Consider the following 25,803-nt stretch of genomic DNA (forward strand, 5'->3'; position numbering starts at 1 on the left):
AATATGTAAAACCACAGGTAAAACTTTAAATTTAAAAATACTACAATATAAGTGTAAGTACTAATTCGAAACAGCGAAAACAGCCAATTATTATTATGGCTTTTATTTATAGTTGTATTTTTGTTTGCTAAAATAACATTAAAAAATGAAAATGGTAGTAAATTGAACATTGCTTTTTATTTTTAATTAAAATAATATTAAATTTTAGTATTTTAGCGTTTGGGAGATTTAGTTTAGCGTTTGAGAGATTTAGCGCTCTTAGGATGTGTTAAGTAGGTTATGTTTTGATTACCGCCAAAGACAACAATAATGAACGAAGAAGACGGTTTTGATTTATCCCAAAAAGCCCGCAGTTTAACAACAAAGATAATATCCTTTTTTCATTTATTCTTTATTCATTAATCATTCTGTTCTGTTTTTCTTAATGTTAGTACAGTTCTTTTAAAAATTGTAAGGAACCAGGACTCATTCTCGAACACGTTAAAGAAGCAATTGAAGATTTAGTTCTTTGTACGATTTCAGAAGCAGAAGATATCTTAAAACATGTGGCACCAGTTATAAGAGAGACAGTACAAGAGGTAAAATTTTTATTGTATACCTAGATAAGTTGTTACTTTTCGTTCGGCTATAGTTTTCGACCATTGAAATCATTATTTCCATATTATAGATTTATGCAAAAAACAATTTGCTCGTAGAGTCAAATGATGAGCATGTTCTGGACGCAATCAAGTCTAATATTCAGGTATGTAGGTATACTAAAATTAGAACATTGAAAAACTATGCTTTCAATTAGTACTTGTGTTAGAATTTAAGTTAGCAACACTGAATTATTGGTAAAATTAAATTATTAATGTAATTTTAAATAATAACTGATCAGAGAAAGTGAAAGTATGGTTGCTGTATTTTTATTACCCTCTATAACATTTTAAAATTAGGTGGCGTTACATTTTATTGATATTTGCTACCAAGTTCTGGACCACGTAACGAAGTATAACACTATTAATTTTAAAGAGATTTCAAGTCTTCCTACAAATATAGCTCAAATAATAAGTTCAACATTTGGTCATTGCAAATACAGGTAAACTAAAAATAAATAAAACTGTTTTTGTATAATATATTATTATAGTCAGGCCACATATAGTGCTTTTTACAAGTGTGTAAGCGAAATTGTGGACGTGTTTAGGAAAACCCAGGAGCTACATACCAAATTTTTAAATTTTTTAGATCGTCATCTGACTTTCGATTTTTTAAACGAAAACGATGTTTCAGCGTACACAGAGAGTATTAACTACACTCTTTATAGATTTTTATACGTTTTTATTTAGTTTTAGACGTCATTCTCGAAATCAGCAAAACTCTACTAGGGGTTAATATGAAATCAATGTCAGATAATTGGAAGACTTTTGTAGTTTTGGCACAAAGACACACAAAAAATGTATCACCCGCTATCCAATTACTGACTGGGGAAATTGATAACAATTTGAAAATCATTTCAGAATTGGTGAGGAGTCTATCCAAGGTAGTAAGTAAACTTTAATCAGAAATTTCTTGCAGGAAATTGGTGACTCGAATAAGGCAATTCAGCTTTTCAAAATCACTGGATTTTTGGTTAAAGTCGTTTTGAAGTTGTTCGAGTGCGAATTTGATATTTTGGAATGTTACGATGAGGTTTTGAGGTTTTGGCTTATGATTTACAGTTGGCATGCCTGTAAATTCTCAGAAGAATTTTTTGAGTCTTATAACACGATAGCAACATTGTGCACAGAATCGTTGCTAAACTTTATACTTCATTATAACGTTTTTTTAAAGGTGGGGAATTCTTCAAATTGAGTTGAATTTTTGCATATTATTTTTTGTAGAAATTTAGTACAGTTATAGAGAAAGAGGACGTAATCACTAAAAACAGTTTCGGCGTTCTTATATTTGCAACAATTTTGATCAAAGAGCTACACTTTCAGAAAATTTTAGATGAACATGAAATTGTTTCGCTCATCAGCTTAATATTCAATTTGACTAAAAATTGTCAGTTGACCCAGTTTGCATAAAAAAATCTCGAACGACATGATTTTAGGTTTTGAGGAGTACTTTTTCGATAATTCGAATTTTTACGAGGAATTAATTACAAGTGTTGCAATTGCAATTTTATTGTTTCCTAATGTTTATCTAGAATTGGAAAAACTGCTGCTGGAATGTGTTCTACAGGAAAAAATTTGGACAACTTTAATTGCGACAGATGTCTGGTGTTTAGTTTTGAGGTAATTGTATATATTTTTTTGCATTTTCTTTGTTGTTTTTGTTTTGTCAAATTATTACTTACAAATTTTACACTTTTTAGACATTCCTCTGAAGGAACATGCCGTTCAGTTTTCCGAGTTTTAATAAATCAAATGTTAGAACTTGAATTTTATTCTAGTACGATTATAGTTCATCTTAAAGTTTTTACTCAACGCATCTTTAAAATGTTACCGGTGGACATCCAAATCGAAGAGTTGGTCAAATATGATCCGAATAATATTTCAGTCTGGAAAATCATAAGTACAAGAAATATTCCACTGTCTCATAGATATTATATCGAATTTATTTTGAGTGATTTGGACAAGACGTCTCAAATGAATAAAGAGTATTATTCGGTCAATGATTTTATGTTTTTGGTATGTACCTACATTATTTTTTTTTCAAAATACGTAATTTTATTCACTATTATTCTTTGTAAAGTAAATAGTTTAGCCAATCTGTAGATTTTGCTCACTTTGTATAACGTGATTTATTGTTGGTAATAATGTTTATTTGTAGATGGAAACACTTGATGTTGTTTCTTATACAAACTTCCATCTTCTTGAGATAAATGCAGAAAGATTGGTTCCGATGTTAATGAAATTGTGGTCTTTTGATTTGTCTGAGGTTTCACCTGGAAATAAATCTCTCAGTTTTTTTATCCAAAAATTATTAAAAATAACTACAGTAGTAGGTGAAGAATTAACTGTGGAAAATTTAATTTTGGTAAAAGAAATTCCCTGTCTCATTTTATACATTTTTTTTTTTAGATATTAAACCATTTAAAACCGGCAGTAAACGATTTCCTTGTTCAACTACTTATCTGTGATTTTCTACGGTCGATTTCTGGTCGAAATTTTAATAGCTCCCTTAAAAAAGTCTCACTTTTTTCGTTAATAATAGACGTATTTCTCACACTTGTTGGAAGTAAAAATGCTGTCGTTGTTCAAACAGCGTTGGAGTGTTTTACTGAATTCTCTAATAAGGAAAATTACGGATGTGTGATACAAAAGGTGTCCACAAGTTCAGAATTTGTGAAAAAATTGGTCAATGATTATGTGCAAAGAAGTTCTGTGAATAAGTATGATTTGAAGTACTTTCAACGTATTCGTAATAATAATAACATATTTCGACACCATGGTTTTTGTCTCGACACCTTTGAAGAACCAAGTTGTAAAAAAATTAAACTTGAAAGTGACCTTATTATCGAATGTTTGAAAAATGATACGGAAAAGTTGATCAAAATGCAGTTAAATTCGACGCAAATGACTGAAATTAGAAGGGTTGAACAAAAGTTGCAAACGTTACTTAAATGATTTTGTGTTTATTTCTGTGCTTAATAAAGTCTTATTACTACACAAGCGTTTTTGTTTTTAAGAATATAAACCAAAGTTGAATAAAAACTCAAGAAATTTGTTCCAATAATGTTTTATGTAGTTTTCCTGAGAAGAAAAGTGCTAGAAAGTAATTCTTGCTACTGCTTATAAAAAAAAACATAATTATAAGGTGTACAGTTTCCAGCCAGAGATTGGACTTTTTTAAATATTCTGGAAATATTAAAATCTCTGAGATCTACGTATGAGCGGGGTATTTAGTGTGTAATGCTAGGTTGGTAGTAATTCTCCGCCGATTTTGCACCTGTCATGTTTTGTGGTTCTGTAAAATTCGAATTGAAAACGTGTTGTGCTAAAGATTTAAGATTAATTTTGTTTAAAGACGTTTGTAAAGTGTTAATAATGTTAATTTTTAGTTTGAGTTCTACTAATTATTTAGTGTTGATAGTGGATTTGTTTTTGGTCACTTGAAGACATTCACGAGAGGAAGAATTTCTACAATTTTTCTTAGGTAAATGCAAATATTTCTGCTTGATTATTAATAGGGTTGTGATTGTGATTTATCAAAACGAAAAATAAAACATTTAAATGAAAAACTAAAAATTGCTGCGGTACTTCTTTGTTTTTCACTTAATATTTATTGGCTGTAAATAGTATACCATAACCATGGAACACACCACACGGAGTTCGCTTCAAGTTTATGCTTCAAGTGTACAGTTGACAACACATTGAAAGTAAATAAAACGACCAATTGCAAATTTGAATAAAAAAAAAGGTTTTTTATACCTGTTTTAGTATTTTCTTGTTGGTTTATAAATATGTGGTTATGCATAATATAAAATAAATAAAGACTTTTTGTTTGTAGTCATTTCCAGTTCGTTTCAATGCGGAAATTTTCTCATTAGGTATTATTAACAAGTTTCATTTACATATTGATTGAATTTGTCAAGTTTCTTCTAAATCAATAAAAACACAAGCGAAGAATTTGCAACTGTGTCAAATATTTAGATACAAAATGTAAATGAGGTCAAACGAGAATTTTGTTCCAAGTACAATTGACAATGTTAATTTACGTTATCTCGTGATAGTTATGAAAATCGTGGGTGTCACCTAATTGAATTTTATTGTGTTTTTATTTTAATTTTAATTAAGACGCGCTTCTCGAACTAACCTGCGGTTTATAATTATTAAAAAAAGAACTACCTGACGTAAGTAAGTTTCCTGAATTGTTGAATAAGATAATTGAAAGGCATTCTTTAAATTTGTAGAGTTATATTATTTAAATATATCGATTTGAAAGCACAGATACATTATTTCACAATAATACTAAAATAGTTTAAGTACACAATTTATTCTTTGGTGAGAATTTACATTTAATTAGTGAAATACCAAAATTTATCACATGATAGTGTTCTGATACTTTTCCATTAAAAACCGTACTAAACTCTAATAAGGCATAATATATTATATTAAAAGAATCTAAATGGCACTGGCTGCTATCATCACAAGACCCGCCACTATCACAAAGTGCTGTGTGACTCTTGAAGCGGCGTTCTTTTCCACTTTTCTGGTGGTGTTGGCGATGGCCTCGGAGGCATTGAGCGCGTTGTGCACCACCGGGGGCTTGGTGGAGGTCTTGAGGATGGCCCTCGTGGGCTCCACGGAGGTGGTGGCGGCGGTTTCGGTGGTGGTTTCGTCTTGTGCCATCGCCAGAAGGGCCACCTGCAGGACGAGAACAGCAAACACTAACCGGCGCGTCATTTTATTTCGATAAAAGAATTTTTTAAAAGTTGAGCCAACAACACACGACCGGTTTGCTTACGGTCCGACCAAACAATGAGGTGGTGAAGAACCGTGGGCTGTGCTTGCTTGCTTGTGAGTCACGACCAAGTAAAGTGTTTCGTTGCCTGCCGGCAGGTAACTAACCGGATCGAAATCGGAGGCTTGTTCTGCTATAACGGAAATTCGCATGACAGATGTAGACGAGCTGGTTCAGGGAAAAGTCCGGTGGGGTTTTACAATGGGAGTGTAGGGCTGAAAGCGATTTGTAAAGGGAGGATAAGCGAATTGGCGATCCTGTAACACCTACTAGATGTTTCTATTTCATAGACACAGTGCTTCAAAAAATGCATTTATACCAAAAGTTTAACGTTCTATTACTTCTTACATGTTTACTTCGACAATCCAGAGAATGGATACCTTTTATTGGCTTTATTTGATTAACATCCTAAAAAATAAATTGATAATTTTTTTGGCAAAATTCATACAAATGATTTCTAGAAAATGTGTTTACAATACGTGTTGCGTTTAAAACAAGTTCCCCTACAATGTATTATTTACCGTTTGAGCTCGAGACAAATTTGGAAAAGGTGATTTGTAGTTATGACCGATCTTTGATTTTGTTCATTCGACATTATTTTTTTTATTTATTTGAAAATTTTTTGTTTAATATCTAAACTGCCTACAACTATAAAACGGTTAAAGTCTAATCTCACCTTGTAAAAATTTTGTTAATGCTTGTTAGAGTGGAATTTTATAACCGTCTTTAACGTTACACGGTACCGAAATAATCAAATGATTTTTTGTTTTGTTACAATTTCTATAAATTTCGAGACTTTTAAATTTTCTGCATACCTAATTGCTAGTTTTCACGCAATTCCAAAAATTATCTGTTTGCGATCATCTTTCACGCTCCGTTTTAATCTATACTATACAGGATAAACAAAGGAGGGATGGAATAAAGTTTTATAAAGGTGTAACCTTACCTGTGTTCATTCCATACAGAATTAGTGCGTGTTTTAATCTCTATAATGGACTAATTGCAAAAAGTTATTGACTATTTTTGTTAATCAAACAAACATCAGCAACTCGGGGATATTAATTTGTTACGATGAAAGAATGCCTTCACATTTTTTTTTTCTTTGGAATGATTGTATGGTGAGGATATAAAAGTAAAACTGTTGAAATAAAGATTAACGTTTGTGGAGGTTCCTATGCTAATAAACAACTAATATCTATTGTACGAGTATGCCTCTTCTATTTCGCGAGTGGAATAATTAATTGATTACTATTAGCACAACAACACTACCAATAGCGATATTTTATTAGCTTCTTGTATACGCCATGTTTTCAATTTAATTATTTTACCAATGATTTATTAAGTTTTTTGCACCTTGAAGCCTTGAACATGTTAAATTACACAAATTAAGTTTATGCCTGCAACTTGAACTTTAAAAAAACGTTACAGAGAAAGAAAGTAACAAAAATAAACTTTGTTTAAAAATTTTGGCCTTCCCAAAATTATAATTTGTGAAAATTATATTTTTTTCTAAAGTAATAAAGCATTTCATGCATAATAGAACAGTTCATGAAAACTACAAGATTTTATCTCACATATCCTGAACAGATAAGCAAGCCACTCATGAACACAAAGAATGGCTTCCAAATTGTTTGAGAAACATTATTCGTTTAAAAGTACAGTAAAATGAGTAGGCAGAGTTCAACACTCTTGAAAAAAATTTGTGAATAGCACTAATTAATAATTATACAAGTGCCAAGTTTGAGCGTTTAACGATGATCTTTGGTGGTTTTTGCAAAAAATCCAATACGTAAAACATTGTTCCGATGCGTCATGCATTTGCAAAATACTTATGCAAGTTATTTTCAACAAGCATTTGAATAACAAAGGGTAATTGATTAGATATTTGATGTAGGTAACAATTATTATGGAATATTCCTTGTATTTAACATTTTTAATGAAAGTTGTAAAGTTACGATAAAGGACGTCTATTTTTCTGTTTTATCTTTTGGAAAGAAAGCGAAGCAAATGAAACACTGTTACATAAAATTAATTAACACTAATGTATTCAAGAATTTTCTGTTTCCATTTTATAATTACAGCAAATGGTATATGTAACTAAGGTTAGTGTTATATAAAATGGTGGTCTATTAATAAATATATTAAGTTGATTCACTAAATGTGTTGTATCTTTGTTTTTATCCTACATTGTCAGATGGTAATCAAAGAAATGGTTACACATTACATTAGAAAACACATCAAGATTTCTTTACGTAGATAGCCTACATTTTTATCAGTTCATGATTGCAATAAATTATTGTTAACTATCATTTTTAATGGCTATAAAAACTAAAACACAAACTAATCATTTCGGTGAAGTCAATTACTTCTCCAAAATCTTGTGTTTCCATTGTTTTCTGCTGTAGGTACTTGTTGAATAATCTTTTGAGACCAAATTTTATGTACGGCGATTTTTCACGTAGAATATTATATTAATATTCTATGGCTTAGTTTTTTATTTATTATTTGTGTATAATTATGCATTGTGTAGTATTTTAATTCAACAAACAAAATTTCTTGTAAAATGTTTTTTGGCAGAACTGTTTTATTTTTGGTGGAGGAGCCAGTAGTTTCAAATGTATTTCTTTATTTGAAGCAATTATAGCTTCACAATTTATCTCTGCCGAAATCTTCATTCGAAGTGTTAGAAGTTGTGCAAGTTCGCTCAAATTTGAAAACTCTGTCATTGTTTAGATACCTCCACAGGAATTAATTCAAGACAAAGCAAATTAAGCCGTGTTGTGTCACTTGTGCTTTCAAGATTGCATTACACAAACCTAGCGCAAGGATCAGACTCATTATCATGCTTACAAAACCTTATACCTATCATAATTACACGCTGGTGAGGATGGTAATAATTATGACCAAATATAAAAATTGTATCAGTATTCAAGTTCGCAACTAGACAAAGTGCATGGTTCGTTGCCCGTGAAGTGGAAATGGTAATATCTCCTATCAAAGCCTTCTCTCTGCATTTTGCAGACTAGTTCAGTGTTGCTTGCGAACAGCTGATGAGTACCGTGCCGAAGAAGTCCATCAAGAGCGCGTAAAACGCGATTTTTTTTTCTTCAACAAACTGAAATGTGCAATGAAATAAAGAAAATGTGCGAATGTAAAGACGAGATTGACTGTGGAGGTATTGAAATGGCGTTTAGTGTATAAATGGGTTTTAAAGAAACGCCAATTGGTCATGCGGGGCATGTTTTCGCGGTTTTTTATAGCCGCGTGGATATTATTCGGAACTGTGCTCAATCTTCAGGTTTGTGATTAATTTTTAACTAAAGGCAAGAAGCTGCGGTTTTGGATTTTGTGGTCGCTTTTTATTGAAAATGGAAATTTCTGCTTATAATCATGAATAATTATTATTGTTTAAGTACTGGTAACTGGTTCAAACCAGTACAAGTTTTTGAGGCATTACTAAATCAGTTCTTAAGTATAAGTAGTAGATACTGTGATATTATGTATCAAGTTCTTCTTGTGTTTAAACACAACCTAAATGCTACGAAAAATAAAAAATTCACAAGTCCACAAAGTTTGAAAATGCAAAACGCTTTTTTAGTTATTTTTATCTTAAACATCTTAAAAGTTTTCGATTTGATAGTTTGACGTTAGGTAAGAGAATTTTTTCTTAAATATTACACACAGCGTATTCACAAATGTTGAATAAAGCTAGTCACTTTGTAGAAGGCAGAACTAAAATCTGCTATACAATGGCTTATTTAGAGCTGGGTGAAATTTCTTCTTTATGGTATTCGAATAAAATTGTTGTGTATTTTTGAAATGGCAATCACTGCACAATCGGTCTAACTTTTTGTCTATGCTTTTTGCATAAATCTACATTTTTTCCACAACAGACAAACTTGCCCAACCATATTATCAAACAAATCAGTAAATTTGCATTTATTTTTTAATTATGTCCGTATTCAAATAAAATGCAAAATTTTAGCAATTGTTAAATTAAAAATGAAAAAACAATATGAGCGAAATTAAAATTTTTCTTTTCTTGTTTTTGTAATTCGAGATTAATGTGAAACAAGACAGTATTTTTTTACTATGCTGTGGTAACTGATTGAAAATATGTATTATTGCTTTGCTTGAATTGTTTAAATCAGCAAGTGCAACATTCTTTAAATTTTGCGTTGAAACTTTTACCCTCAGCAGAACAGTCGAACAAGGTCAGAAACCTGAACTGATTTCGATAAGTGTAAATAGAAAGCCACATGAAACAGAAATTATCATTTGACTGGATTAGGAGAAGGTAAATTTATATGACAATCCAAGGTTGGCTCACATTCACCAAAATAGTACTTGTAAACTCTAGCAGTACATGCTTATACCTTTAATTTGAAAAATCATTGATGGATTTAATGTTCAATACACTTTCCCATCGCTTTAGGTACATAACTTATTTGCTACAAGGAAGTGTAAATGTTACCTAGATGATGGGAAAATAATTGTTCCAAAGCTTACCGTAATATAATAATGCAATTTACAACAACGACTACACTCAGATTATTAAATGCTCATGTATGTGCCATTAACGAGTTAGAGGAATTTTTTCTAGAACGAAACAGAGCAATTCTTAGGTACGACAAATAACGGTAACAGTGCAACGGTTCAAGTGACAAAAGCATTTATACTTCTGACTCGAGAGAGATCCTGTTTTGTCCTTAAAAGGAAAGGAAAAAGGTGGCAATTTTTTATGGTCTAGTCGCGTCTCTGGTTCAGTAGGTTAACTGCAACTAGATCATATAAGTTGTTTACCCCAAACCCGTTTTTATTCATTTCGGAAGACCATCAATGAGAGAAAATTTGTAAAAGTTATGTCAGTAAAAGTTGTTGGTTTGTGTTGTTTAATGCAAGAACACTGGTTGTTTATTCCACTTTCCTCTCCACATACACCGTAAAGACGATTAATTAAAGTACAGTTGTAGAAAGTAATAACAGATATTAGGAGTTAATGAGGGTTATTAGACAAAACGTGCGATAAAGCAGATCCATCATCATGTTTGCACAGTTGGTAGCGTCCGCGAGAAGAGGCGGATATGTTGTGTGTTTGACCCGTCCTCTGGCACGCTTGCTGACCATACATAATGCCATAGAGAGGGGAAACTTGTGCCAAAATCGCTAATTACCAAGGTCGGCATCTATTGTCATCGACACCTCGGTGTAAAAGTCACAGAACCTATACAATCGACCAAAGGTTATTGATCAAATTATGATGAAAGCTTTTGTTATATCTACTATAATAAATTGGAATTGTTGACACAGTTTCACACATTTCTATTGGACAATTTTTGCTGGTGTTTCCTACACAAGTGATGTAGTCGTAGCTACAAAATTTTGGTTTAATTTTTCAGGTTCTGCATCTTTTCGGGAAGATCAAATTCTTGCCTGATTCTGAGTTTTTCATTCTTTTTCTTGATAATAAACTTTTCATAGTTTTGTTGTTGACTGATTTCAATGTTTTTGCAATTAATGTCTAAGTTTTTTATCTGGTTTATTGGATGTGAATCGGTTTAAAATTTTCGATTTCTTGATGTTCGAGTTTGAGGAGAAAGCTTGTTGAATCCTTTGAATGGGGGAAGTTTCTTTTGATAATCTGAAGCTTTTATATTGTTACCTAAATTTATGACGGCTTAATAAGTTAACAGACAAAAATTTATAATAATTTTTAGTTTTAATGTAGGTATAGTTATAAAAATCAGAAACTGATTTTTTTCTAATTATTGAAAATGATTAAGGAAAAAAGTACGTTATATCAGCAAATTCTTCTTTAAGCGCTGCATGTCAAAATGTTTGCAAACTAATTTTTTATAATAGGTAGGTAATACTTGTGGTACGACATGTGGTAACAGAAATTTTAGCTCAATCGTGATGTGTACTCTATTTTTAATAAAATCTTTTTCACTATTATAATATTTTTAGGACTCTTAGGGTCGGTTTATAGAAGCGTCATTAAGTTAATCTGCAATTAAATGCATAATTATCTGATCACATGACCAAATTGAACCAATTTAATTGGTCCATTCGTATTGTTAACTTTTAACAACGAATTAAATTTTAACAAAGCTTTCTATAAACCGGACCTTAGAGCCGGTTTACAGAACATTTTAATTGCAATTAAATTTTAATCGCGATTAACTTGACATTTGTCAATGCTTTTTAAATGGCAACTTAATTCGAATTAGTTTAATTTTGAATTAAATCTTAATTTCGATTTCTGTAAACCGGCCCTTAGGGTCGGTTTATAGAAGCTTTGTTAAAATTTAATTCGTTGTTAAAACTTAACAACGCGAATGGATCAATCAAATTGCTTTAATTTGGTCACCTGATCAGTTAATCACGCATTTAATTACGCTTCTGTAAACCGGTCCTAAGGGTCTGAGATAATTCTCTAATTGATGAAGATTAAAATGTGTAAAATATTTGGACATGAAAATTTTATTGTTTTTGTGAATTTATGAAAAATGCTAACTCTTGAAAATTTTAAGGACGTATACATATTACAAATCTTGAATAGATTTCACTTTATTTAGAACGGATTTCTCGATCATTATAAGCCATTAATAATTGTAATATTTCTCAAATGTAACCTTGTTTATACACTATATTTAAAATGGAAACGTGAGATTCTTCCACAGATAATGATTTTGCTTTTAGACACGATTCTCATTATCTAATTGGTGGAAGTGCAATAATAACTTTGGGATCTCGGATAAAAATGTATTTTATGTCAACTTATACTTTGTGTGACAAACAGCTGACGTAAATTCCAGTTGATTGTTATTTTAATAAAATCAATATAGGAAAGACGTCCTTCGTCTTAAATATTATATGTAATGTTGTCATGTGCACGTGGAAACTCGCTTTTCTGAATGTTTTTTTGTTTTTTTTTAATTTTTGTTGCGGAAAAGTTGAGTAATTTAAGTCGTTATAAGACTCAACAATGCATTTGACGGCGTAATTTCGGTACAATAGCGTGAAGGTTGATTGTTGTTATCAACTATTTCTCGTAAAAGTTTGCGATCGTGAACCTTGACAATACATTCTTTAAATGAGAAAATATTTTGTTAATCGATTACAAGAGTTTTTGGGGAGTTTCTTGTAGTGGTACCAATTTTTCTGAATGGGGTTACATGAGACTGCCACTTATTGTATCATTTTATTGATTATTATCATTTGTAGGTTATTGGATCATAGTTAAAAGGCCACATGGCTTTTCCCATACAATATGAAGAATACCTAATAATGTTTTTGTTTCAGGTAACGGAAACCAATTTAAGGGGCTTATTAACCAATCTGGAGTGGCTATCGCTCATAGGAAGTTCAAATTCAGGTGAGTTACAAATATATGGATTTTCACTTACTCGGGAACGATTAAAGATGAATTGTGAGAAGCGATAAAAAGAGAATAAACAGGAAAGTTTAATTCCTCAGCTTGTCTTGCTCCAGTGAAGTTACTCTCTCCACTTCATTAATATTTAAACTAGAAATTTAATTCACTTTAATTAGTTTATAAATACGAGTACCTACATTGATCGATTTCAGTTTTTTTCGTGAGTTAGACAAAAATTCGAAATTGTTTCGTTCAAGTCACGAAAATATTAAAACTTTTACTAAGTTTGCATAAATGCAATACATAGTCTGTCTTATCATGTCCTTGCTTAAGAATTTCGAATAGGTCCGGACGTTTAATTAAAAATTAGCAACACCTCGAAATTCACTTTTCGAGTTAACACGATTTCATGCAAATTGGCGTTGTTGTGTAAGATTATTGCTGCGAATGGCATTGTGATTATCCCGAGAAATTTTTAAACACATTTTTCTTATTAGATATGAATGTTTTTATCGTGTATTGAACAATTTTCAGTTTTGCTCAATGTGACCTCGGTTATTATGATTTTATATTGTTACGTGTGTGGAGTTTATTTACTCCTACACTATTGTGGACATATTGGGTCAATGGTAACCGGTAAAGATCTGTTTGATAATTTTTTGGGAACTAAAAGAGTGTAGGCGTTACATTAATTAAAATAATTTCATTACAAGTTTTTTAAAGAGTTTCAACAAACTGAAAAATGCTATAACATTAATTACAAATTAACTTTCTTAATTTGCTGAAGTTATATTTGGTAATAAGCTTGAATGAAATGCTCTCGTATTTTGAGTTTTAATTTTTCATTGAAACAAGTAAAAAAGTAGAACTTCGGAACGATTTTGTGATAATTGTCTAAGATAATAGCTAGGTATACCAAATGTTGAATAAAATGAAATTAAAACGTACATACTGTACTGAATAGCACATTTAATATTTATGTTTTTTTTCAGAATGCTATAAGCAGAAATAAATATACCACCAAAGATTAGTTGTACATAAATAAAACTTTGTTTTATTAATTTCACACTATTTTATAATCTTTCCGAAAAAATGGAATCTATTTATTTTTATTGCTAACAAAATGGCAGTCAATTTTCATTGTGACATTACTTTTGCCGCAATCTTTATACGCACCTTTCCGGTGGGGAGCGGCTTCTGATAGAAGCTGTAATTAAAAAAATTAATTTTTATGATTTTTTTCACGTTCTGACTATTTTAACACTTTCTTATTTGGTGTTCTTGAATATTTAATTATCTAGATTCTAGAACAAAGAGAAGTTTGCATAATAGTTCTCTATTTTTGGTAAAATTATTATTTTCAAAAACACGTTTCTCTCGGTTTAGTTCAAATTTTTGTTTAAATTTAAGAACCTAATAAAATGAAGAAATAAAACACATCAAGTGTGACAATTACAGGAGTGAAAAAAAGTGTTATTCACTATTTGTACTTTTCCCTCTAGCACTTTTAATTTATTTTTTTGATAAATCAATTGTCAATGGCATTTGATTACAACGTGCACCTGTCTTTGAAAGTGACTGCACACAAATTACTGCTAAATCGGAAACGTATTGTCGGTAATCATTAAAAAATTGCAAATTAACTATTTAGAGAATTCGTTAACCTTCAACGCGATGGTTTACAAAACTGTAAATTGAGTTTTCTTCTGATTTTCCATTAAAACACAAACTGGCAAAAAAATACATGTATTATCGGTGTTATTATCATGTCCTTGGTTAATGATTTCGACTTTCGAAGTTTTCTTAAAAATTAGCAAATTATGGGAAATTTCTTATTTTATCTCTTCCAACATTCTTTTTGAAAGCAGTTTGCGATTTGCGAAAGTTTTGTTGTAATACCTACTGAATATTTTACATTTAAAATTTTAAATTTGGCTACAATAATAAAAAATTAAAATTTACCTACTAAGTAGTTTTTTGTGAATTAATATTTATGTGATGGTAACATTATAAGTAAAATAAATACATTTCTTGGAACGCGTTAATAGTGAATTTATTTTAATGTGTTGTTTAGAATATTTTTTACAAGGAAATTGTTCACTAAGTTATTTATTACACAGTATTTTATAAAATGGTTACAAATTGTAGACAAAATTGTCACTTTAACGTAAAGAAACATTTTTACTTAAAAAAAAACTATTGTAAAGGCTAAACGGGCACGATAATGAATTCAGTTGAAGTTTGGCAGCTGCATGGGTGTTAACGTTGTGAAATTAATTTGTTTTAAATACTTTTTTGAAAAGTGAACCTGAGTTTTAATTCGCCGAAAGGGGGTCCTTTACACTATTGTACTAAACTACAAAAGTAGATGTAACCTTGAATTTAAAAAGTTATCTCAGAATCAATAAAATTTGTTTCACTTTTATTATCATATTGCCGTTTCAATATTTTATTATTATTTAAATTGATTATTAACTGCAGTAACCGGCATTGGAAGTGGCCGTACTCTTACTTTTCATTATAATATAACTCGCAATGCTTGACCTAATTTTTGTTACAAAAATGTGTCAAACGATGTTAAAGTATATCATAAAAATTTATTGCATCATTAACTGACACTAGATCTATTTGTAATATAAAGATTTAAGTAAAAATGCAACATCTGTTCAAAAGGTGTAAGAAATGAGTAAAAGCAAGAAGTCATGTCGGTTTATATATAAAGAAAAACATTTGGTGTTTAATACCATGTGAATAGTAATTAAAGCGACGAGTGATTGAAATTGTTAACCTGTTTACGTGCCCAAGGCAGAGCGTGATTAAAAATAGGTAAGATTTTTTTTGTTGAGGGAAATAATAATAATTATAGATTTTTTTTCAGTAAAATTTTTTGTAATCCGTTTTGCAACAATTAAATGAAATACTGGAACAGATTTAATATTATTTTCTGAACACAGGACTTGTGAATTTGTCTTAATATTCGTAAAATTACAACGATTTTTTATTAATTTTTTGATTTTTGGTTGTTGCGCTAGCCTATTGGGCAAACAATTCTTACCCAGGGGTAATTTGTTCGACTACTATTTCTAAAATTGTCGGAAGTAATTAGAAAACTGCACGAACTCATCATTAACAGTTCCATTGTTTGTCTTTGTCCGTATTACCTAATAATTAGCAAGTATTGTCTTTTTTCAGGATCGAAATTCTCGATAGTCTATCCACATTTAACAACCAGTGACGATGCCTTAGTCAAAAAACTTGAAATTGAAACACCCGAAAAGAAATTTATGTTTGAACTAGTCCCTAATCCTGATCTCTTATCCAAAAATTTTCTAGTTTTTGAAACGTTTGCGAACGGATCGTATCCAATGCATTTTATCGATGATGATGCTAGATGTCACTACAGGGGAGACAAATCAGCACTTTGTTTATGCAACGGAATTGTAAGTGCAAAAATTGTTATTTAAAGTAGGTGTTTCATTTAATTATATTATATTTATTTTTTCTTTTCAGAAGGGACTTTTATATTTCGACAATGATTCGCTGTATATCATCCACCCATTACCACAAAGATTGCACACCAACTCATCAATTCAACCTCATATTATCGTCGTTCGCAAACACAATAACAAATCCTGCCATCACTACCACAACACGACACTGCCTGAAGATATTCCAAAAGCAACCAAAGATTCAAAGGCCAAAAAAATAAAAAGTCTGAGCCGTTCAAAAAGGGAAGTCCTCCCTTTTGGCACACCTGTTTTCGTAGAAACTGCCGTTTTTGTAGATAGAGACTTATTTGAACACATGAAAACTAATTTTCCTGTTGAAACTGAACGCGAGTTGATTCGGTTTGTTCTTGCCATGATAAATGCCGTAAGTAATGAGAAAAACGTATATAAGTATGTTGCTGATTCAAGGATTCAAGGTGCAATTGCTTTACCACGACCCAAGCCTAGGAAGACCGGTCAATTTTGTGTTAAAAAGACTTGAAATTTTGAAAGAAGAAGCTGCAGGTTTGGTTAGACCACCTGATATTGATCGGTTTCTATCGAATTTTTGCATATGGCAAAGAACTAAAAATCCTGTAGGCGATCGGGAACCGCAACATTGGGATCATGCTTTGATTTTGACAGGGTTGGACTTGTACGTTAGGGGCAAACATGGAAAAATATCGAATCAAGTTGTGGGTTAGTTTTCATCTCGATGATCAAAAGGACTGCTTTGTATTAAGATATTTTAGGTCTAGCACCGGTGGCTGGAATGTGTACAACAACTAGTAGTTGTACTGTTAATGAAGGAAGGCATTTTGAAAGTGTTTATGTTGTTGCGCACGAAATTGGGCACAAGTATATTGAGCTTTTTTTTATTAAAAATGCGCTGATTTTTTTATTTAGTTTAGGGATGAGGCACGATGGGCCTCTGGCTGATAACGACTGTGATCCTGCTGGTTATATCATGTCGCCAACTTTAGGAAGTGGTAAAATTACATGGTCTGCGTGTAGTAGAAGATATTTGGAAAAATTTTTAGAGTGAGCTAATGTATATCTTTGAGTATGAAATTTTCAAATTTTGTTTCTAGGACATCACAATCACGGTGTTTGCTTGATCATGGGAGTTCAGCAGGTCAGCTTGACCATAGTGCTGAAGGGGCTTTGCCTGGCGAACGATTCGATGCTGACCAGCAATGTGAGTATACTTTTTCAGTATATTACAAGATATTATAGATCAAAGAAAATTAGTTGATGATAAATTTTTTTTGAATTGTGATAGGTATGTTAAAATACGGTCGTGGCAGCCGCCACTCTTCCCAACAACCTCTCGACGACGTCTGTCGCGACCTACACTGCGAACGAGAACGCTACACTTGGACATCCCATCCTGCTTTGGAAGGCACCATGTGCAGCCACAACATGGTAAACGACGAATAACCAACTAAAACGCATTTCTCATTAAATTAAATTAATTAAAAGTGGTGTAAGGGCGGCAGATGCATTTCCCGAGGCTATCCTGTCAGTGCTGCTTACAGCACGGTCTCTCAAACTCCTTCACGTCATGTGGAACAAAATTCGGGAACTTGGAGTAAATGGAAACCATACAGTGATTGTGCTTCTGGATGTCTTTTTGGCGAAGAAGGGCGGTTACGTTCCGGAAGCACTGGAATTATGGCTTCTAGTAGAATTTGCAACAATCCTCGGTATGTTTGTTATCAGAGACCGGATTTTACGAAACGTTGTTAACTCGCAATTTTTAAGGACTTTTTCGAAACTTGAAATTATTTTTTTTAAATGGAAATATTATTCCTTTTGTATTTTTCCTAAACACATAAATTGATTTGTATTTTAAATATGCTTTAAACATCCTACTAATTTTTCTCATTTAAAATACGATAATTTCTTAATTTTTTCTATTATTATTTAGTTTAAAAACATTACTTTAGATTTTTTAGTTTCATATTATTTTATTTAAAATTTACAGATTTTTTTGTTTCTCACACTTCCAATCTCATAGTTTTTTTGTGTTTCAATCATATAATTTTTAAGTTTCTCACTATTTCGGCTTTTTAATTTCTTGGTTTTTCTTTACGAATACTTTGTATTTACTTTATTTTTTTTTAGTTTTTCGTTGTTTTACTATCTTATAATTTCAGTTTTTTTATTTCTTAATGTTCTTACTTTGCAGTTCTATAGTTTTTTAATTTATCACTCTTTTAGTCACTTTGATCTACAGAATTTTAATCTTACTGTTTTTATTTTTTTGGTATTTAAAAATTAAATGTTTTAGTTTTTCGGTCTCAGTGTATTGGTTTTTATTCAGAATCTAATGTTTCAATTTTTTTGTGTTTTTTTTTTCAGTTCTAACAGTTGTTTCAGTTTTTTAGTGGCTTAGTTCTTCAGAATTTTAATATATATCACTATTTTTTAGCTTTTTACTTTTTCAGCGTTAAAGTTACTTTATCAATTTTTGGACTTTTAATTTTGGAATACTTTTCTCGAAATCGTGACGAAAATAGAAACAATCGCCTCGTCGTATAAAGTTCTACTTTCTTGACTTGTTATGTAATATACTATTAATGGTATATTACATTTTTTTTAATGTTGCACTGTATTTTATTTCTAAAAACTTAAATGATCTAGCAACAGCACAGCAGTATTTTAGTCAAGCTATATTAAAAAATAACTTACTTTCTCACTCTGAAATTTTAGTAAATAGCATAACAAATAAATTATAGTAACAGAAGGCCTAAATAAAGTTTCTAACTTTATAAAAATCCGGTCTCTGGTTGTCATAAAACATTTTTAACAAAAGGGCGTTTGTAGTGGTAGCGAAAATTACTGTGAAGGGCAAAGTAAGAGATACCAGGCTTGCAACGCCCAGCAGTGCCTTAATGTGCCACGGCTGACTATAAGAGAGTTTGCTGAGCAAATCTGCACAAGGGCTACGGACGTAGATAAGGATTTGACCGGTTTAGGAATGCAGAAACTCAGTTCGGATCGTAAGATTTTTGCTTCTCAATAAAACACAAATGTTAAGGTCGTACTTTCAGCTGAAGAGGCTTGTCTTGTGTGGTGTCAAAAACGCAACGGAGGCACAAAAAGCCGTGGATGGACTTTTCCTGACGGAACAGTTTGCCAAACTCGACGCTCTCTTTACGGAAAGTCAAGTTATTGTATCAATGGACGTTGTGAAGAGTTTGTCTGTGACTCTTTCGAACAAGCAACCTTCGCTCAAATGCCCGAGTTATGTCCAGTCGAACGCACCGACAATGAACTCCTCTGGAGAACCGGACTTAGAGGAAGATCCAATGCAGTTGTCAAATGGAAAAGTGCGAGTGGTTGTCATTTTAACTGTATTTCCCCAGGAACTGGTGTCAGATTGGTGATGAGTAAAGGCAAACATGCTAAATCTAGCATTCAATTGTGTCAACCGGATCAATATGTGAGTGGGCTACAAGTTTTTTTTCTTTAATTATGACTGACCAGCTGTCACCTGCGACTTTACGTAAATTTTACTTATTACAAATATCTTTTTTTCATGTTGTTGATGGAATTTCTTGTTCCAATGCTTATTGTAGTTTCTGAATATTGCAATCTCTAGCAAATACAGATCTGATGTATGATTTCTTTTTTAAAGTTGTTTTAAGTTTTTTTTTTTAAATAACAAAAGCAACGAACAACCGAGTCATTTGGACAAAACAGCACAGCGCATTAAAATTCCAAGGTTCATCAACAACTGTTTTAGAGCAAAGAGAGTATTTGAAATTTTCGTACAATATTTTTTTATTTTGATGGAACACTCAGAGGGGTTAAATATAATCCCTTTCAAGACTTAAAACACCCGTTTTTTTTCAATATTTAATAGTGCTTGATTTTCGAAAAATTAGTGGTTTAGGCTGTATCTACTATTTTATATACTATTGGGATTGGATTTTTAGGGTTGTGGACGGATAAAATCTCCCTTTCAACATGCTTCCATGATTTGCAACAAATATAAAGACAGGGTTGGGAGGCTGTCGGGGATCGGCATGCAAATTCCGCCAGCAGTTGGTAACTATTTAAATCTTTTTCAAAAATCTCGCCAAAATAAAATGATCAATTATTGTTCATCAGAGGATCCAGATAGACCTTGCCGAGTGGCCTGTCAGGACGAGAACATATCGCACCGCTATTACTTGGTTAATGGAGAAGAAGGCTGGTTTCCTTTCGGCACTGATTGCTCTAGGAGCGGTGCAGAAAAGAAAGCTTACTGCATTAGCGGCAAGTGTTTGGTAGGTACAACCTACAAGTCAATGCAACGTTCGTAGATAAAATGCGTTGTCTTCTAGGAATTTGGTTCTGATAAAACTCCGCTATCTGAGAGCGAATTTACTCTTCCATTACTGTCAAGGAGTCGCAGATCTCTCGAGTTAAACAGCACAAGAGTGATGGCAAAATTAAATCAACGGCAACTGGAGCAAATCATTAAAGAACTGAATAGAACTTTATCAGGTGGTAAAAAATTCGCGCTATGGGCGTTAGTTTATAGTTTTTTTTTGCAGGAAACGTAAAAAGTGATTATCGGTTTGACATCGACTTAAGTAATCCGATTCATGTTGATATGGACATGGAATCCGTGCAATATCATACTAAAAAGCAATCTACTGATTTTTTAAATTATACTTAAAGCCTTAGGTAGTAAAAAAATGTGATTATTATGATGTTCCATCTTAGATTATTAATTAGATACATCTATGTGAAAGAAAAAATATATCTTTATAAAAAAAATGTGTGTTTTTTTTTTGAGGGGTTGGACACTGAATTCTAATTCGGCTTAAAACTGTTGATTGGGTTTTGTGAGTTGGTTTTGTTGTGGCATGTACAATTGGCTTCATAAAAAAGCGGAACAATGACAGAAACAAATGTCAAATGTTTCAATGGTCAGCTCAGGTCAGGTCAGGTCAGGTTACGATGTCCTGAGTACAGAGAGTCGGTGCTGGAAGGGGAGGACCCTATAGAAAGCAAAGTGACTAGTAGATAACGAATGGGGGAACAACACAACACAACCTTGACCTTGAGTTTGACCCCGCCCATTTCCCCTCTCTTTCTTTCAAGGCCACTCGTTCTCTCTCTCTCTTACTTTTTCAAGGCCAACCCCTCCCGCTTCCCCCACCACTTCAAGGCCAAGCCATTATTGGAACTTGATGTTTTCAAGGTCAAGGTCATTCATGCTACTCCCTACTTTTGCAAGGCCAACAACTTCCCTCTTTACTTATCATTCAAGGTCACTGCAGCTAATATATAGAATTCAATACAAATTCAAAAAACAGTATCTAATAAGTATTTCTCAATATTAAAGTAGTAAAAAAAATGTGACGTTTTTTCCGCAAGATTTTATTAAAAATGGGGATAAACTTATAACCATAGACAGGTAATGACTTAATTTTTTTATTTTTTGGTTGCTTAAGCTAAAAAAACATGCAATTATCTCAAAATTTGGTAAAAAATTACCAAACTTTTTAAATGGCAGTTTCGATAATTAACTTTTTTTTTAATACATTATTGAGTTAAAAATCTATTCGTTTCTATTGAGATTCCGTTACATCAAGTCATACAAATACCTAATTAAATGCAAAATTACCTAATTTTTGCTTTTGTGTGAAAATTCGAACGATGATTACACGATATACTGGTCTTATAATTGACGGTAAGTCTATAAGGTTAGAGGTTACTGTCAAAAAAATTACTGTTTTATTCCGAATAAAATTGTTCCTTATTCTTTTTTTACATCGCAAATCACGCAAATTGCCTCAAAATTTTCTTGTTTCTTATTGATTTGTATTAATTATTTAAAAACTCTGTAAAAAGCAAATTTAGGGTGCCCTAAAATTATATAGATTTTTATTTAATTATTTACACTTTTTTGAACATTTGTATCATCATAAAAAAACGTTAAATTTATCATTTTTGAATATTTTAAAACCGTGTTTAGGCATTTGTAAAATGAAGTTTAGATTTTTTTGTTGCTTGTAAATTTCTAAAAAAGAATTAAAAAAACCCAATTTTGTTTCAATAAATGGAGGAGAATTTAATTCTGAATTGATCTCTGTCAAGTGTTAACAATCCGTTTTCTTCGTAGATTTTGAAAAAACTATAACGAAAAATAAAATTCTAGCTTTCCAAGTCGTTTACTGAGTTAATTTTTGAACCACCCTTGTAGTCCTTGTACAAAACTTTTCGTGTCCTTGTCGTAATAAGGCTCTGCCGTTAGTGCCTTTAACTCATTCTTAGCTTATTTTTTTCTCTTGTATTTTATTTATTTTATCTTTAGTTTATTTTATCTTTAGATCCCTTAGCAATTGTTTTAATTTATATTAGATTCCGGTCTGTAGCAAACTCAGCGGATGCGAATATTTTATTCTATTTTGTCATTTAAACTTATATGTAGTAGCGGTATTAAAAATTTATTCAATCTTTGTTGTTATACATCTGCGATTTTTATTAATTTAGATGTTTTTTTCTTTTCCAGACTTCATGATTTCAGAGCAAAAGATAACAGAATTACAATTTAATTTTAAAAAAATTGCAACATCAAAATGATTCGTTTTTGAACAACTAGCGGTTTTAGTCGTACAAATCTAAAATCTAATATTTTTATTAATTTTGCTAAAATAAAGCACTACTGCTTCATTTTCTATTGTTTCCTACGAAAATGAATAGACGAATTTAATATACTGTTTACAATAATGAAGAACTTAATGTTTTAGTCATTATATGTATTATATATGGTCCAAAATTGTCATTATTTTGGTCTAGAATTTAATTCTTTTACTAGCCTTTGTTTAGATTTGCGAGTCGATCTTAACCTGCTCAATTATTGAGTTGATCAGTTTTGCATTAAACCAAAAAATCCTTTTCAGTCATACAAAATTAAAGATGAATTATAACGTTATTAATTAAACCAATTTTTTTCATTGAATTTTTTTGCAATAATCTTAGGATTTGCGACACTTTAAAACTAAAAAGCTAAACCTATGCAAATTAAATTTTGAAAAATATAAAATGAATAAATTGTGACTGGTTTCATTTTTTTTCTATTGTTCTCATCATGTTACCTGCTTGTTGTGGCAACTTCTTCTGCCTCTGTGTGAACACTTTGCTCTCCTTCCGCTTCATTCTGACTTTGTTCCACCGGCTGTTCTGCGTTCTCTTCCTGAGCAGACGAATTACTTTGTCTTTCACCTAAAATATTTCTTTGCGACGTTTCATTCTCTCCTCCTGCACTCAAAGCCGCTCTTGTCATTGGATCATTCAACATTTGTGAGAGAACATCGGTCATACGCTGCATCAAAGTGGCATGTAATTGTGGTCTCGCTTGACCAATACCTTGAAAAATGTTAACACACAAGAGTTTGCACCAACTTCTTTTGAATTTCCACTTACTGACAGTTGTCGTTGTGTCTCTTTCTGGACGTGCATCTGGTCCAGTATCAGACCAATCTCCTCTTAAACGTAACCTTCGCATATGAGGTGGCGAATTATTGACACGTTCTCGTTGGCCTGCGAACATTTTAACTTTCTCCCAAGGAGACGCTTTAATGGGTTTTTTTAATTCAGCTAGCTGATTCTCCTTTAGAAAGAGTTGAGCAGTTTAAACAATAAACATTTAGTATTGCATTTTTTTATCACATTACCTGTATCCTAAATAGATACAGATAATCTAGACTAGCATATCTTGACCGTCATGACTGTAGCTGAGTGAAGTTATTCTGTATCTTCGGTCTTCCAGATTTGGGGCGATGAAACTACAGAATGGTCGAGCCTTTAAAGGATCTAAATAAAAACAAAAATTAGAAATAAAATTGTATTTTGAGTGTACTGTAATCCATTCAATATGTTTTTGTGTAAGTACTCGTAGTAGCTTTGATGTGTTTTTGTTGACAAATTGTTTCAACTGACTAATTTTCATAAATTCTTAGCTTTTTAGAATCGAAAACTCATAAAATGAAGCCAAAAATGAATTTATTTTTTGACTTATTCCCGCGCCAAACCCCTTTTTAACGCCATCAGAAACGTAATTTTTTCTATATTTTTTTATTGAACCTGTAGTTGACGTGCAAAAACAGTCTTTTTATGACACAGACCTACCACATTTCATAAAATGTCAAAAATAAACAAAAAAATAGGAAATGTGACCAATATGGCATTAGTTATATTTTTCTAAGATTATTTAAAAAAAAAACAGAAGGAAAAATCATTAAATGAAGTCTAAAAACATATTATTTTTTGTTTTTTTCGAACATTTTGTACGTTTTGTTGTCAGAAACATAACTACTTTGCAAATTAATCAAAAATAAGCAATGAAATTAAAATTTTTGGAAGGATTTCACAAAAACTAGATTAAAAAATGACTAAATTACGTCAAAAATAATGCATTTTAAAGTTTTTAGTAAGAGACACAATGATATTTAACAAAATTGAGTCAAAAATAAATCATTAAATCACTAAAGTAAGTCAAAAGTTGCGTAATTTCTGTTTTTTTTTTTCGAAAGTGCAAGCACATTTTAGAGCTAAAAACTCCCACTTTTTACTCCACCTTTGGTAAGATTTCGCTAAACCAAGCCAATGAGTAAAACTAGATTATAAAAGAAATAATGTTGCATTTTGAAGTCGAAAAAGTGCTGGATTAAGTCAATAAAAAGGTGTTATTTTTGTCTCTTAGATTGTTATCTAAGCACATTTTTTATAAAAACGCCAGTTTTATTGAAAATTTAATAAATAATAAATATAAAAACATGTTTTACAACAAAAAATCGCAAAATTAGGTCGAAAAAGATAATTTTTGCACATTTAGCACATTTTTCTAACTGAAACGCAATTAGTTCACAAACTAAACAAAATAAGCCAGAGAATTAATGAATTTAGTCCAATACCTTTTCCAGACGTTTAAGAACTTCTTAAGCAACATTAAAATTTTTTGCAAAATTTTACAAAAACCGGACTAAGAAATCAGTAAAAAATTCGTAAATCAAAAATAACATAATTTTTTAATTTCATGACGAAATGCACCTCGTATTGTTTTTAGGCAGCAACATAATGAGTTACAAAATTTTCACAAAAATAAGTCAAAAAACACCAAATTGAAAATGACTTTATTTGCAATTTCCAAGACTATTAGGATTTTTTTTCAGTCGTTTCAAAAATTTATTCAAAATTGGCCGAAAAAATACCAAATTAAGTTGCCAAAGGGATTTTTTCTAAAGTTGTAGGCATGATTTTGAGTTAAAAACACAGACATAAAAACACCAAAAATTATTTTATCTACAGCTCTTATTTTGCACATTTTGTAGTGAAATCGCAATTATTTCGTAAAATTTCTTCAAAAATAAATCGAAAAATCATCATTTCTGCACTCCACCACATAAACATGTTTCTATATAAGCTAAACATTCAGTCCTTCAAATTCAGATTTTACTAAAATCGTACCGAAAAGACAAAATTAGATAAAAACAAATTACTTTTTCC

General features: G+C 31.4%; 3 protein-coding genes across 6 annotated transcripts; 2 read left to right on the plus strand and 1 right to left on the minus strand.

Annotated features, from left to right (window-relative positions):
- Positions 1-98: 98 nt before the first annotated feature.
- Positions 99-3,635, plus strand: LOC103313531 (FIGNL1-interacting regulator of recombination and mitosis). Its single transcript, XM_008197009.3, has 12 exons — positions 99-369; positions 435-578; positions 668-742; positions 936-1,078; positions 1,127-1,281; positions 1,326-1,501; positions 1,555-1,809; positions 1,860-2,022; positions 2,072-2,255; positions 2,336-2,651; positions 2,794-3,000; positions 3,045-3,635. Exons 1-12 carry the CDS (start codon positions 310-312, stop codon positions 3,588-3,590), a joined length of 2,424 nt encoding a protein of 807 aa, XP_008195231.1. The 5' UTR covers positions 99-309; the 3' UTR covers positions 3,591-3,635.
- Positions 3,636-3,795: 160 nt separating this feature from the next.
- stl (stall) lies at positions 3,796-21,061 on the plus strand. 4 transcript variants are annotated; one of them, XM_064355451.1, is made up of 16 exons: positions 3,796-4,119; positions 12,733-12,805; positions 15,998-16,245; positions 16,316-16,678; positions 16,731-16,992; positions 17,046-17,151; positions 17,200-17,334; positions 17,385-17,491; positions 17,576-17,718; positions 17,776-17,999; positions 19,123-19,298; positions 19,350-19,741; positions 20,238-20,349; positions 20,413-20,570; positions 20,628-20,793; positions 20,841-21,053. In XM_064355451.1, exons 3-16 carry the CDS (start codon positions 16,090-16,092, stop codon positions 20,963-20,965), a joined length of 2,625 nt encoding a protein of 874 aa, XP_064211521.1. In that variant the 5' UTR covers positions 3,796-4,119; positions 12,733-12,805; positions 15,998-16,089; the 3' UTR covers positions 20,966-21,053. The 4 variants fall into 4 exon arrangements, with proteins under 4 accessions (XP_064211521.1, XP_008195233.1, XP_008195234.1 ...); XM_008197011.3 differs by lacking the exon at positions 3,796-4,119 and adding an exon at positions 8,161-8,725; XM_008197012.3 differs by lacking the exon at positions 3,796-4,119 and adding an exon at positions 8,165-8,725 and having other exon boundaries at positions 20,628-20,790; positions 20,841-21,061.
- LOC135265260 (DDB1- and CUL4-associated factor 6-like) lies at positions 4,944-23,907 on the minus strand. Its single transcript, XM_064355456.1, has 6 exons — positions 23,722-23,907; positions 23,394-23,664; positions 13,982-14,012; positions 5,776-5,835; positions 5,698-5,725; positions 4,944-5,642 (listed from the first exon to the last, which is right to left on the minus strand). Exons 1-6 carry the CDS (start codon positions 23,846-23,848, stop codon positions 5,530-5,532), a joined length of 630 nt encoding a protein of 209 aa, XP_064211526.1. The 5' UTR covers positions 23,849-23,907; the 3' UTR covers positions 4,944-5,529.
- Positions 23,908-25,803: the final 1,896 nt, after the last annotated feature.

The sequence above is a fragment of the Tribolium castaneum genome, chromosome 3 (assembly GCF_031307605.1).
Source record: "Tribolium castaneum strain GA2 chromosome 3, icTriCast1.1, whole genome shotgun sequence".
Classification (NCBI taxonomy): domain Eukaryota; kingdom Metazoa; phylum Arthropoda; class Insecta; order Coleoptera; family Tenebrionidae; genus Tribolium; species Tribolium castaneum.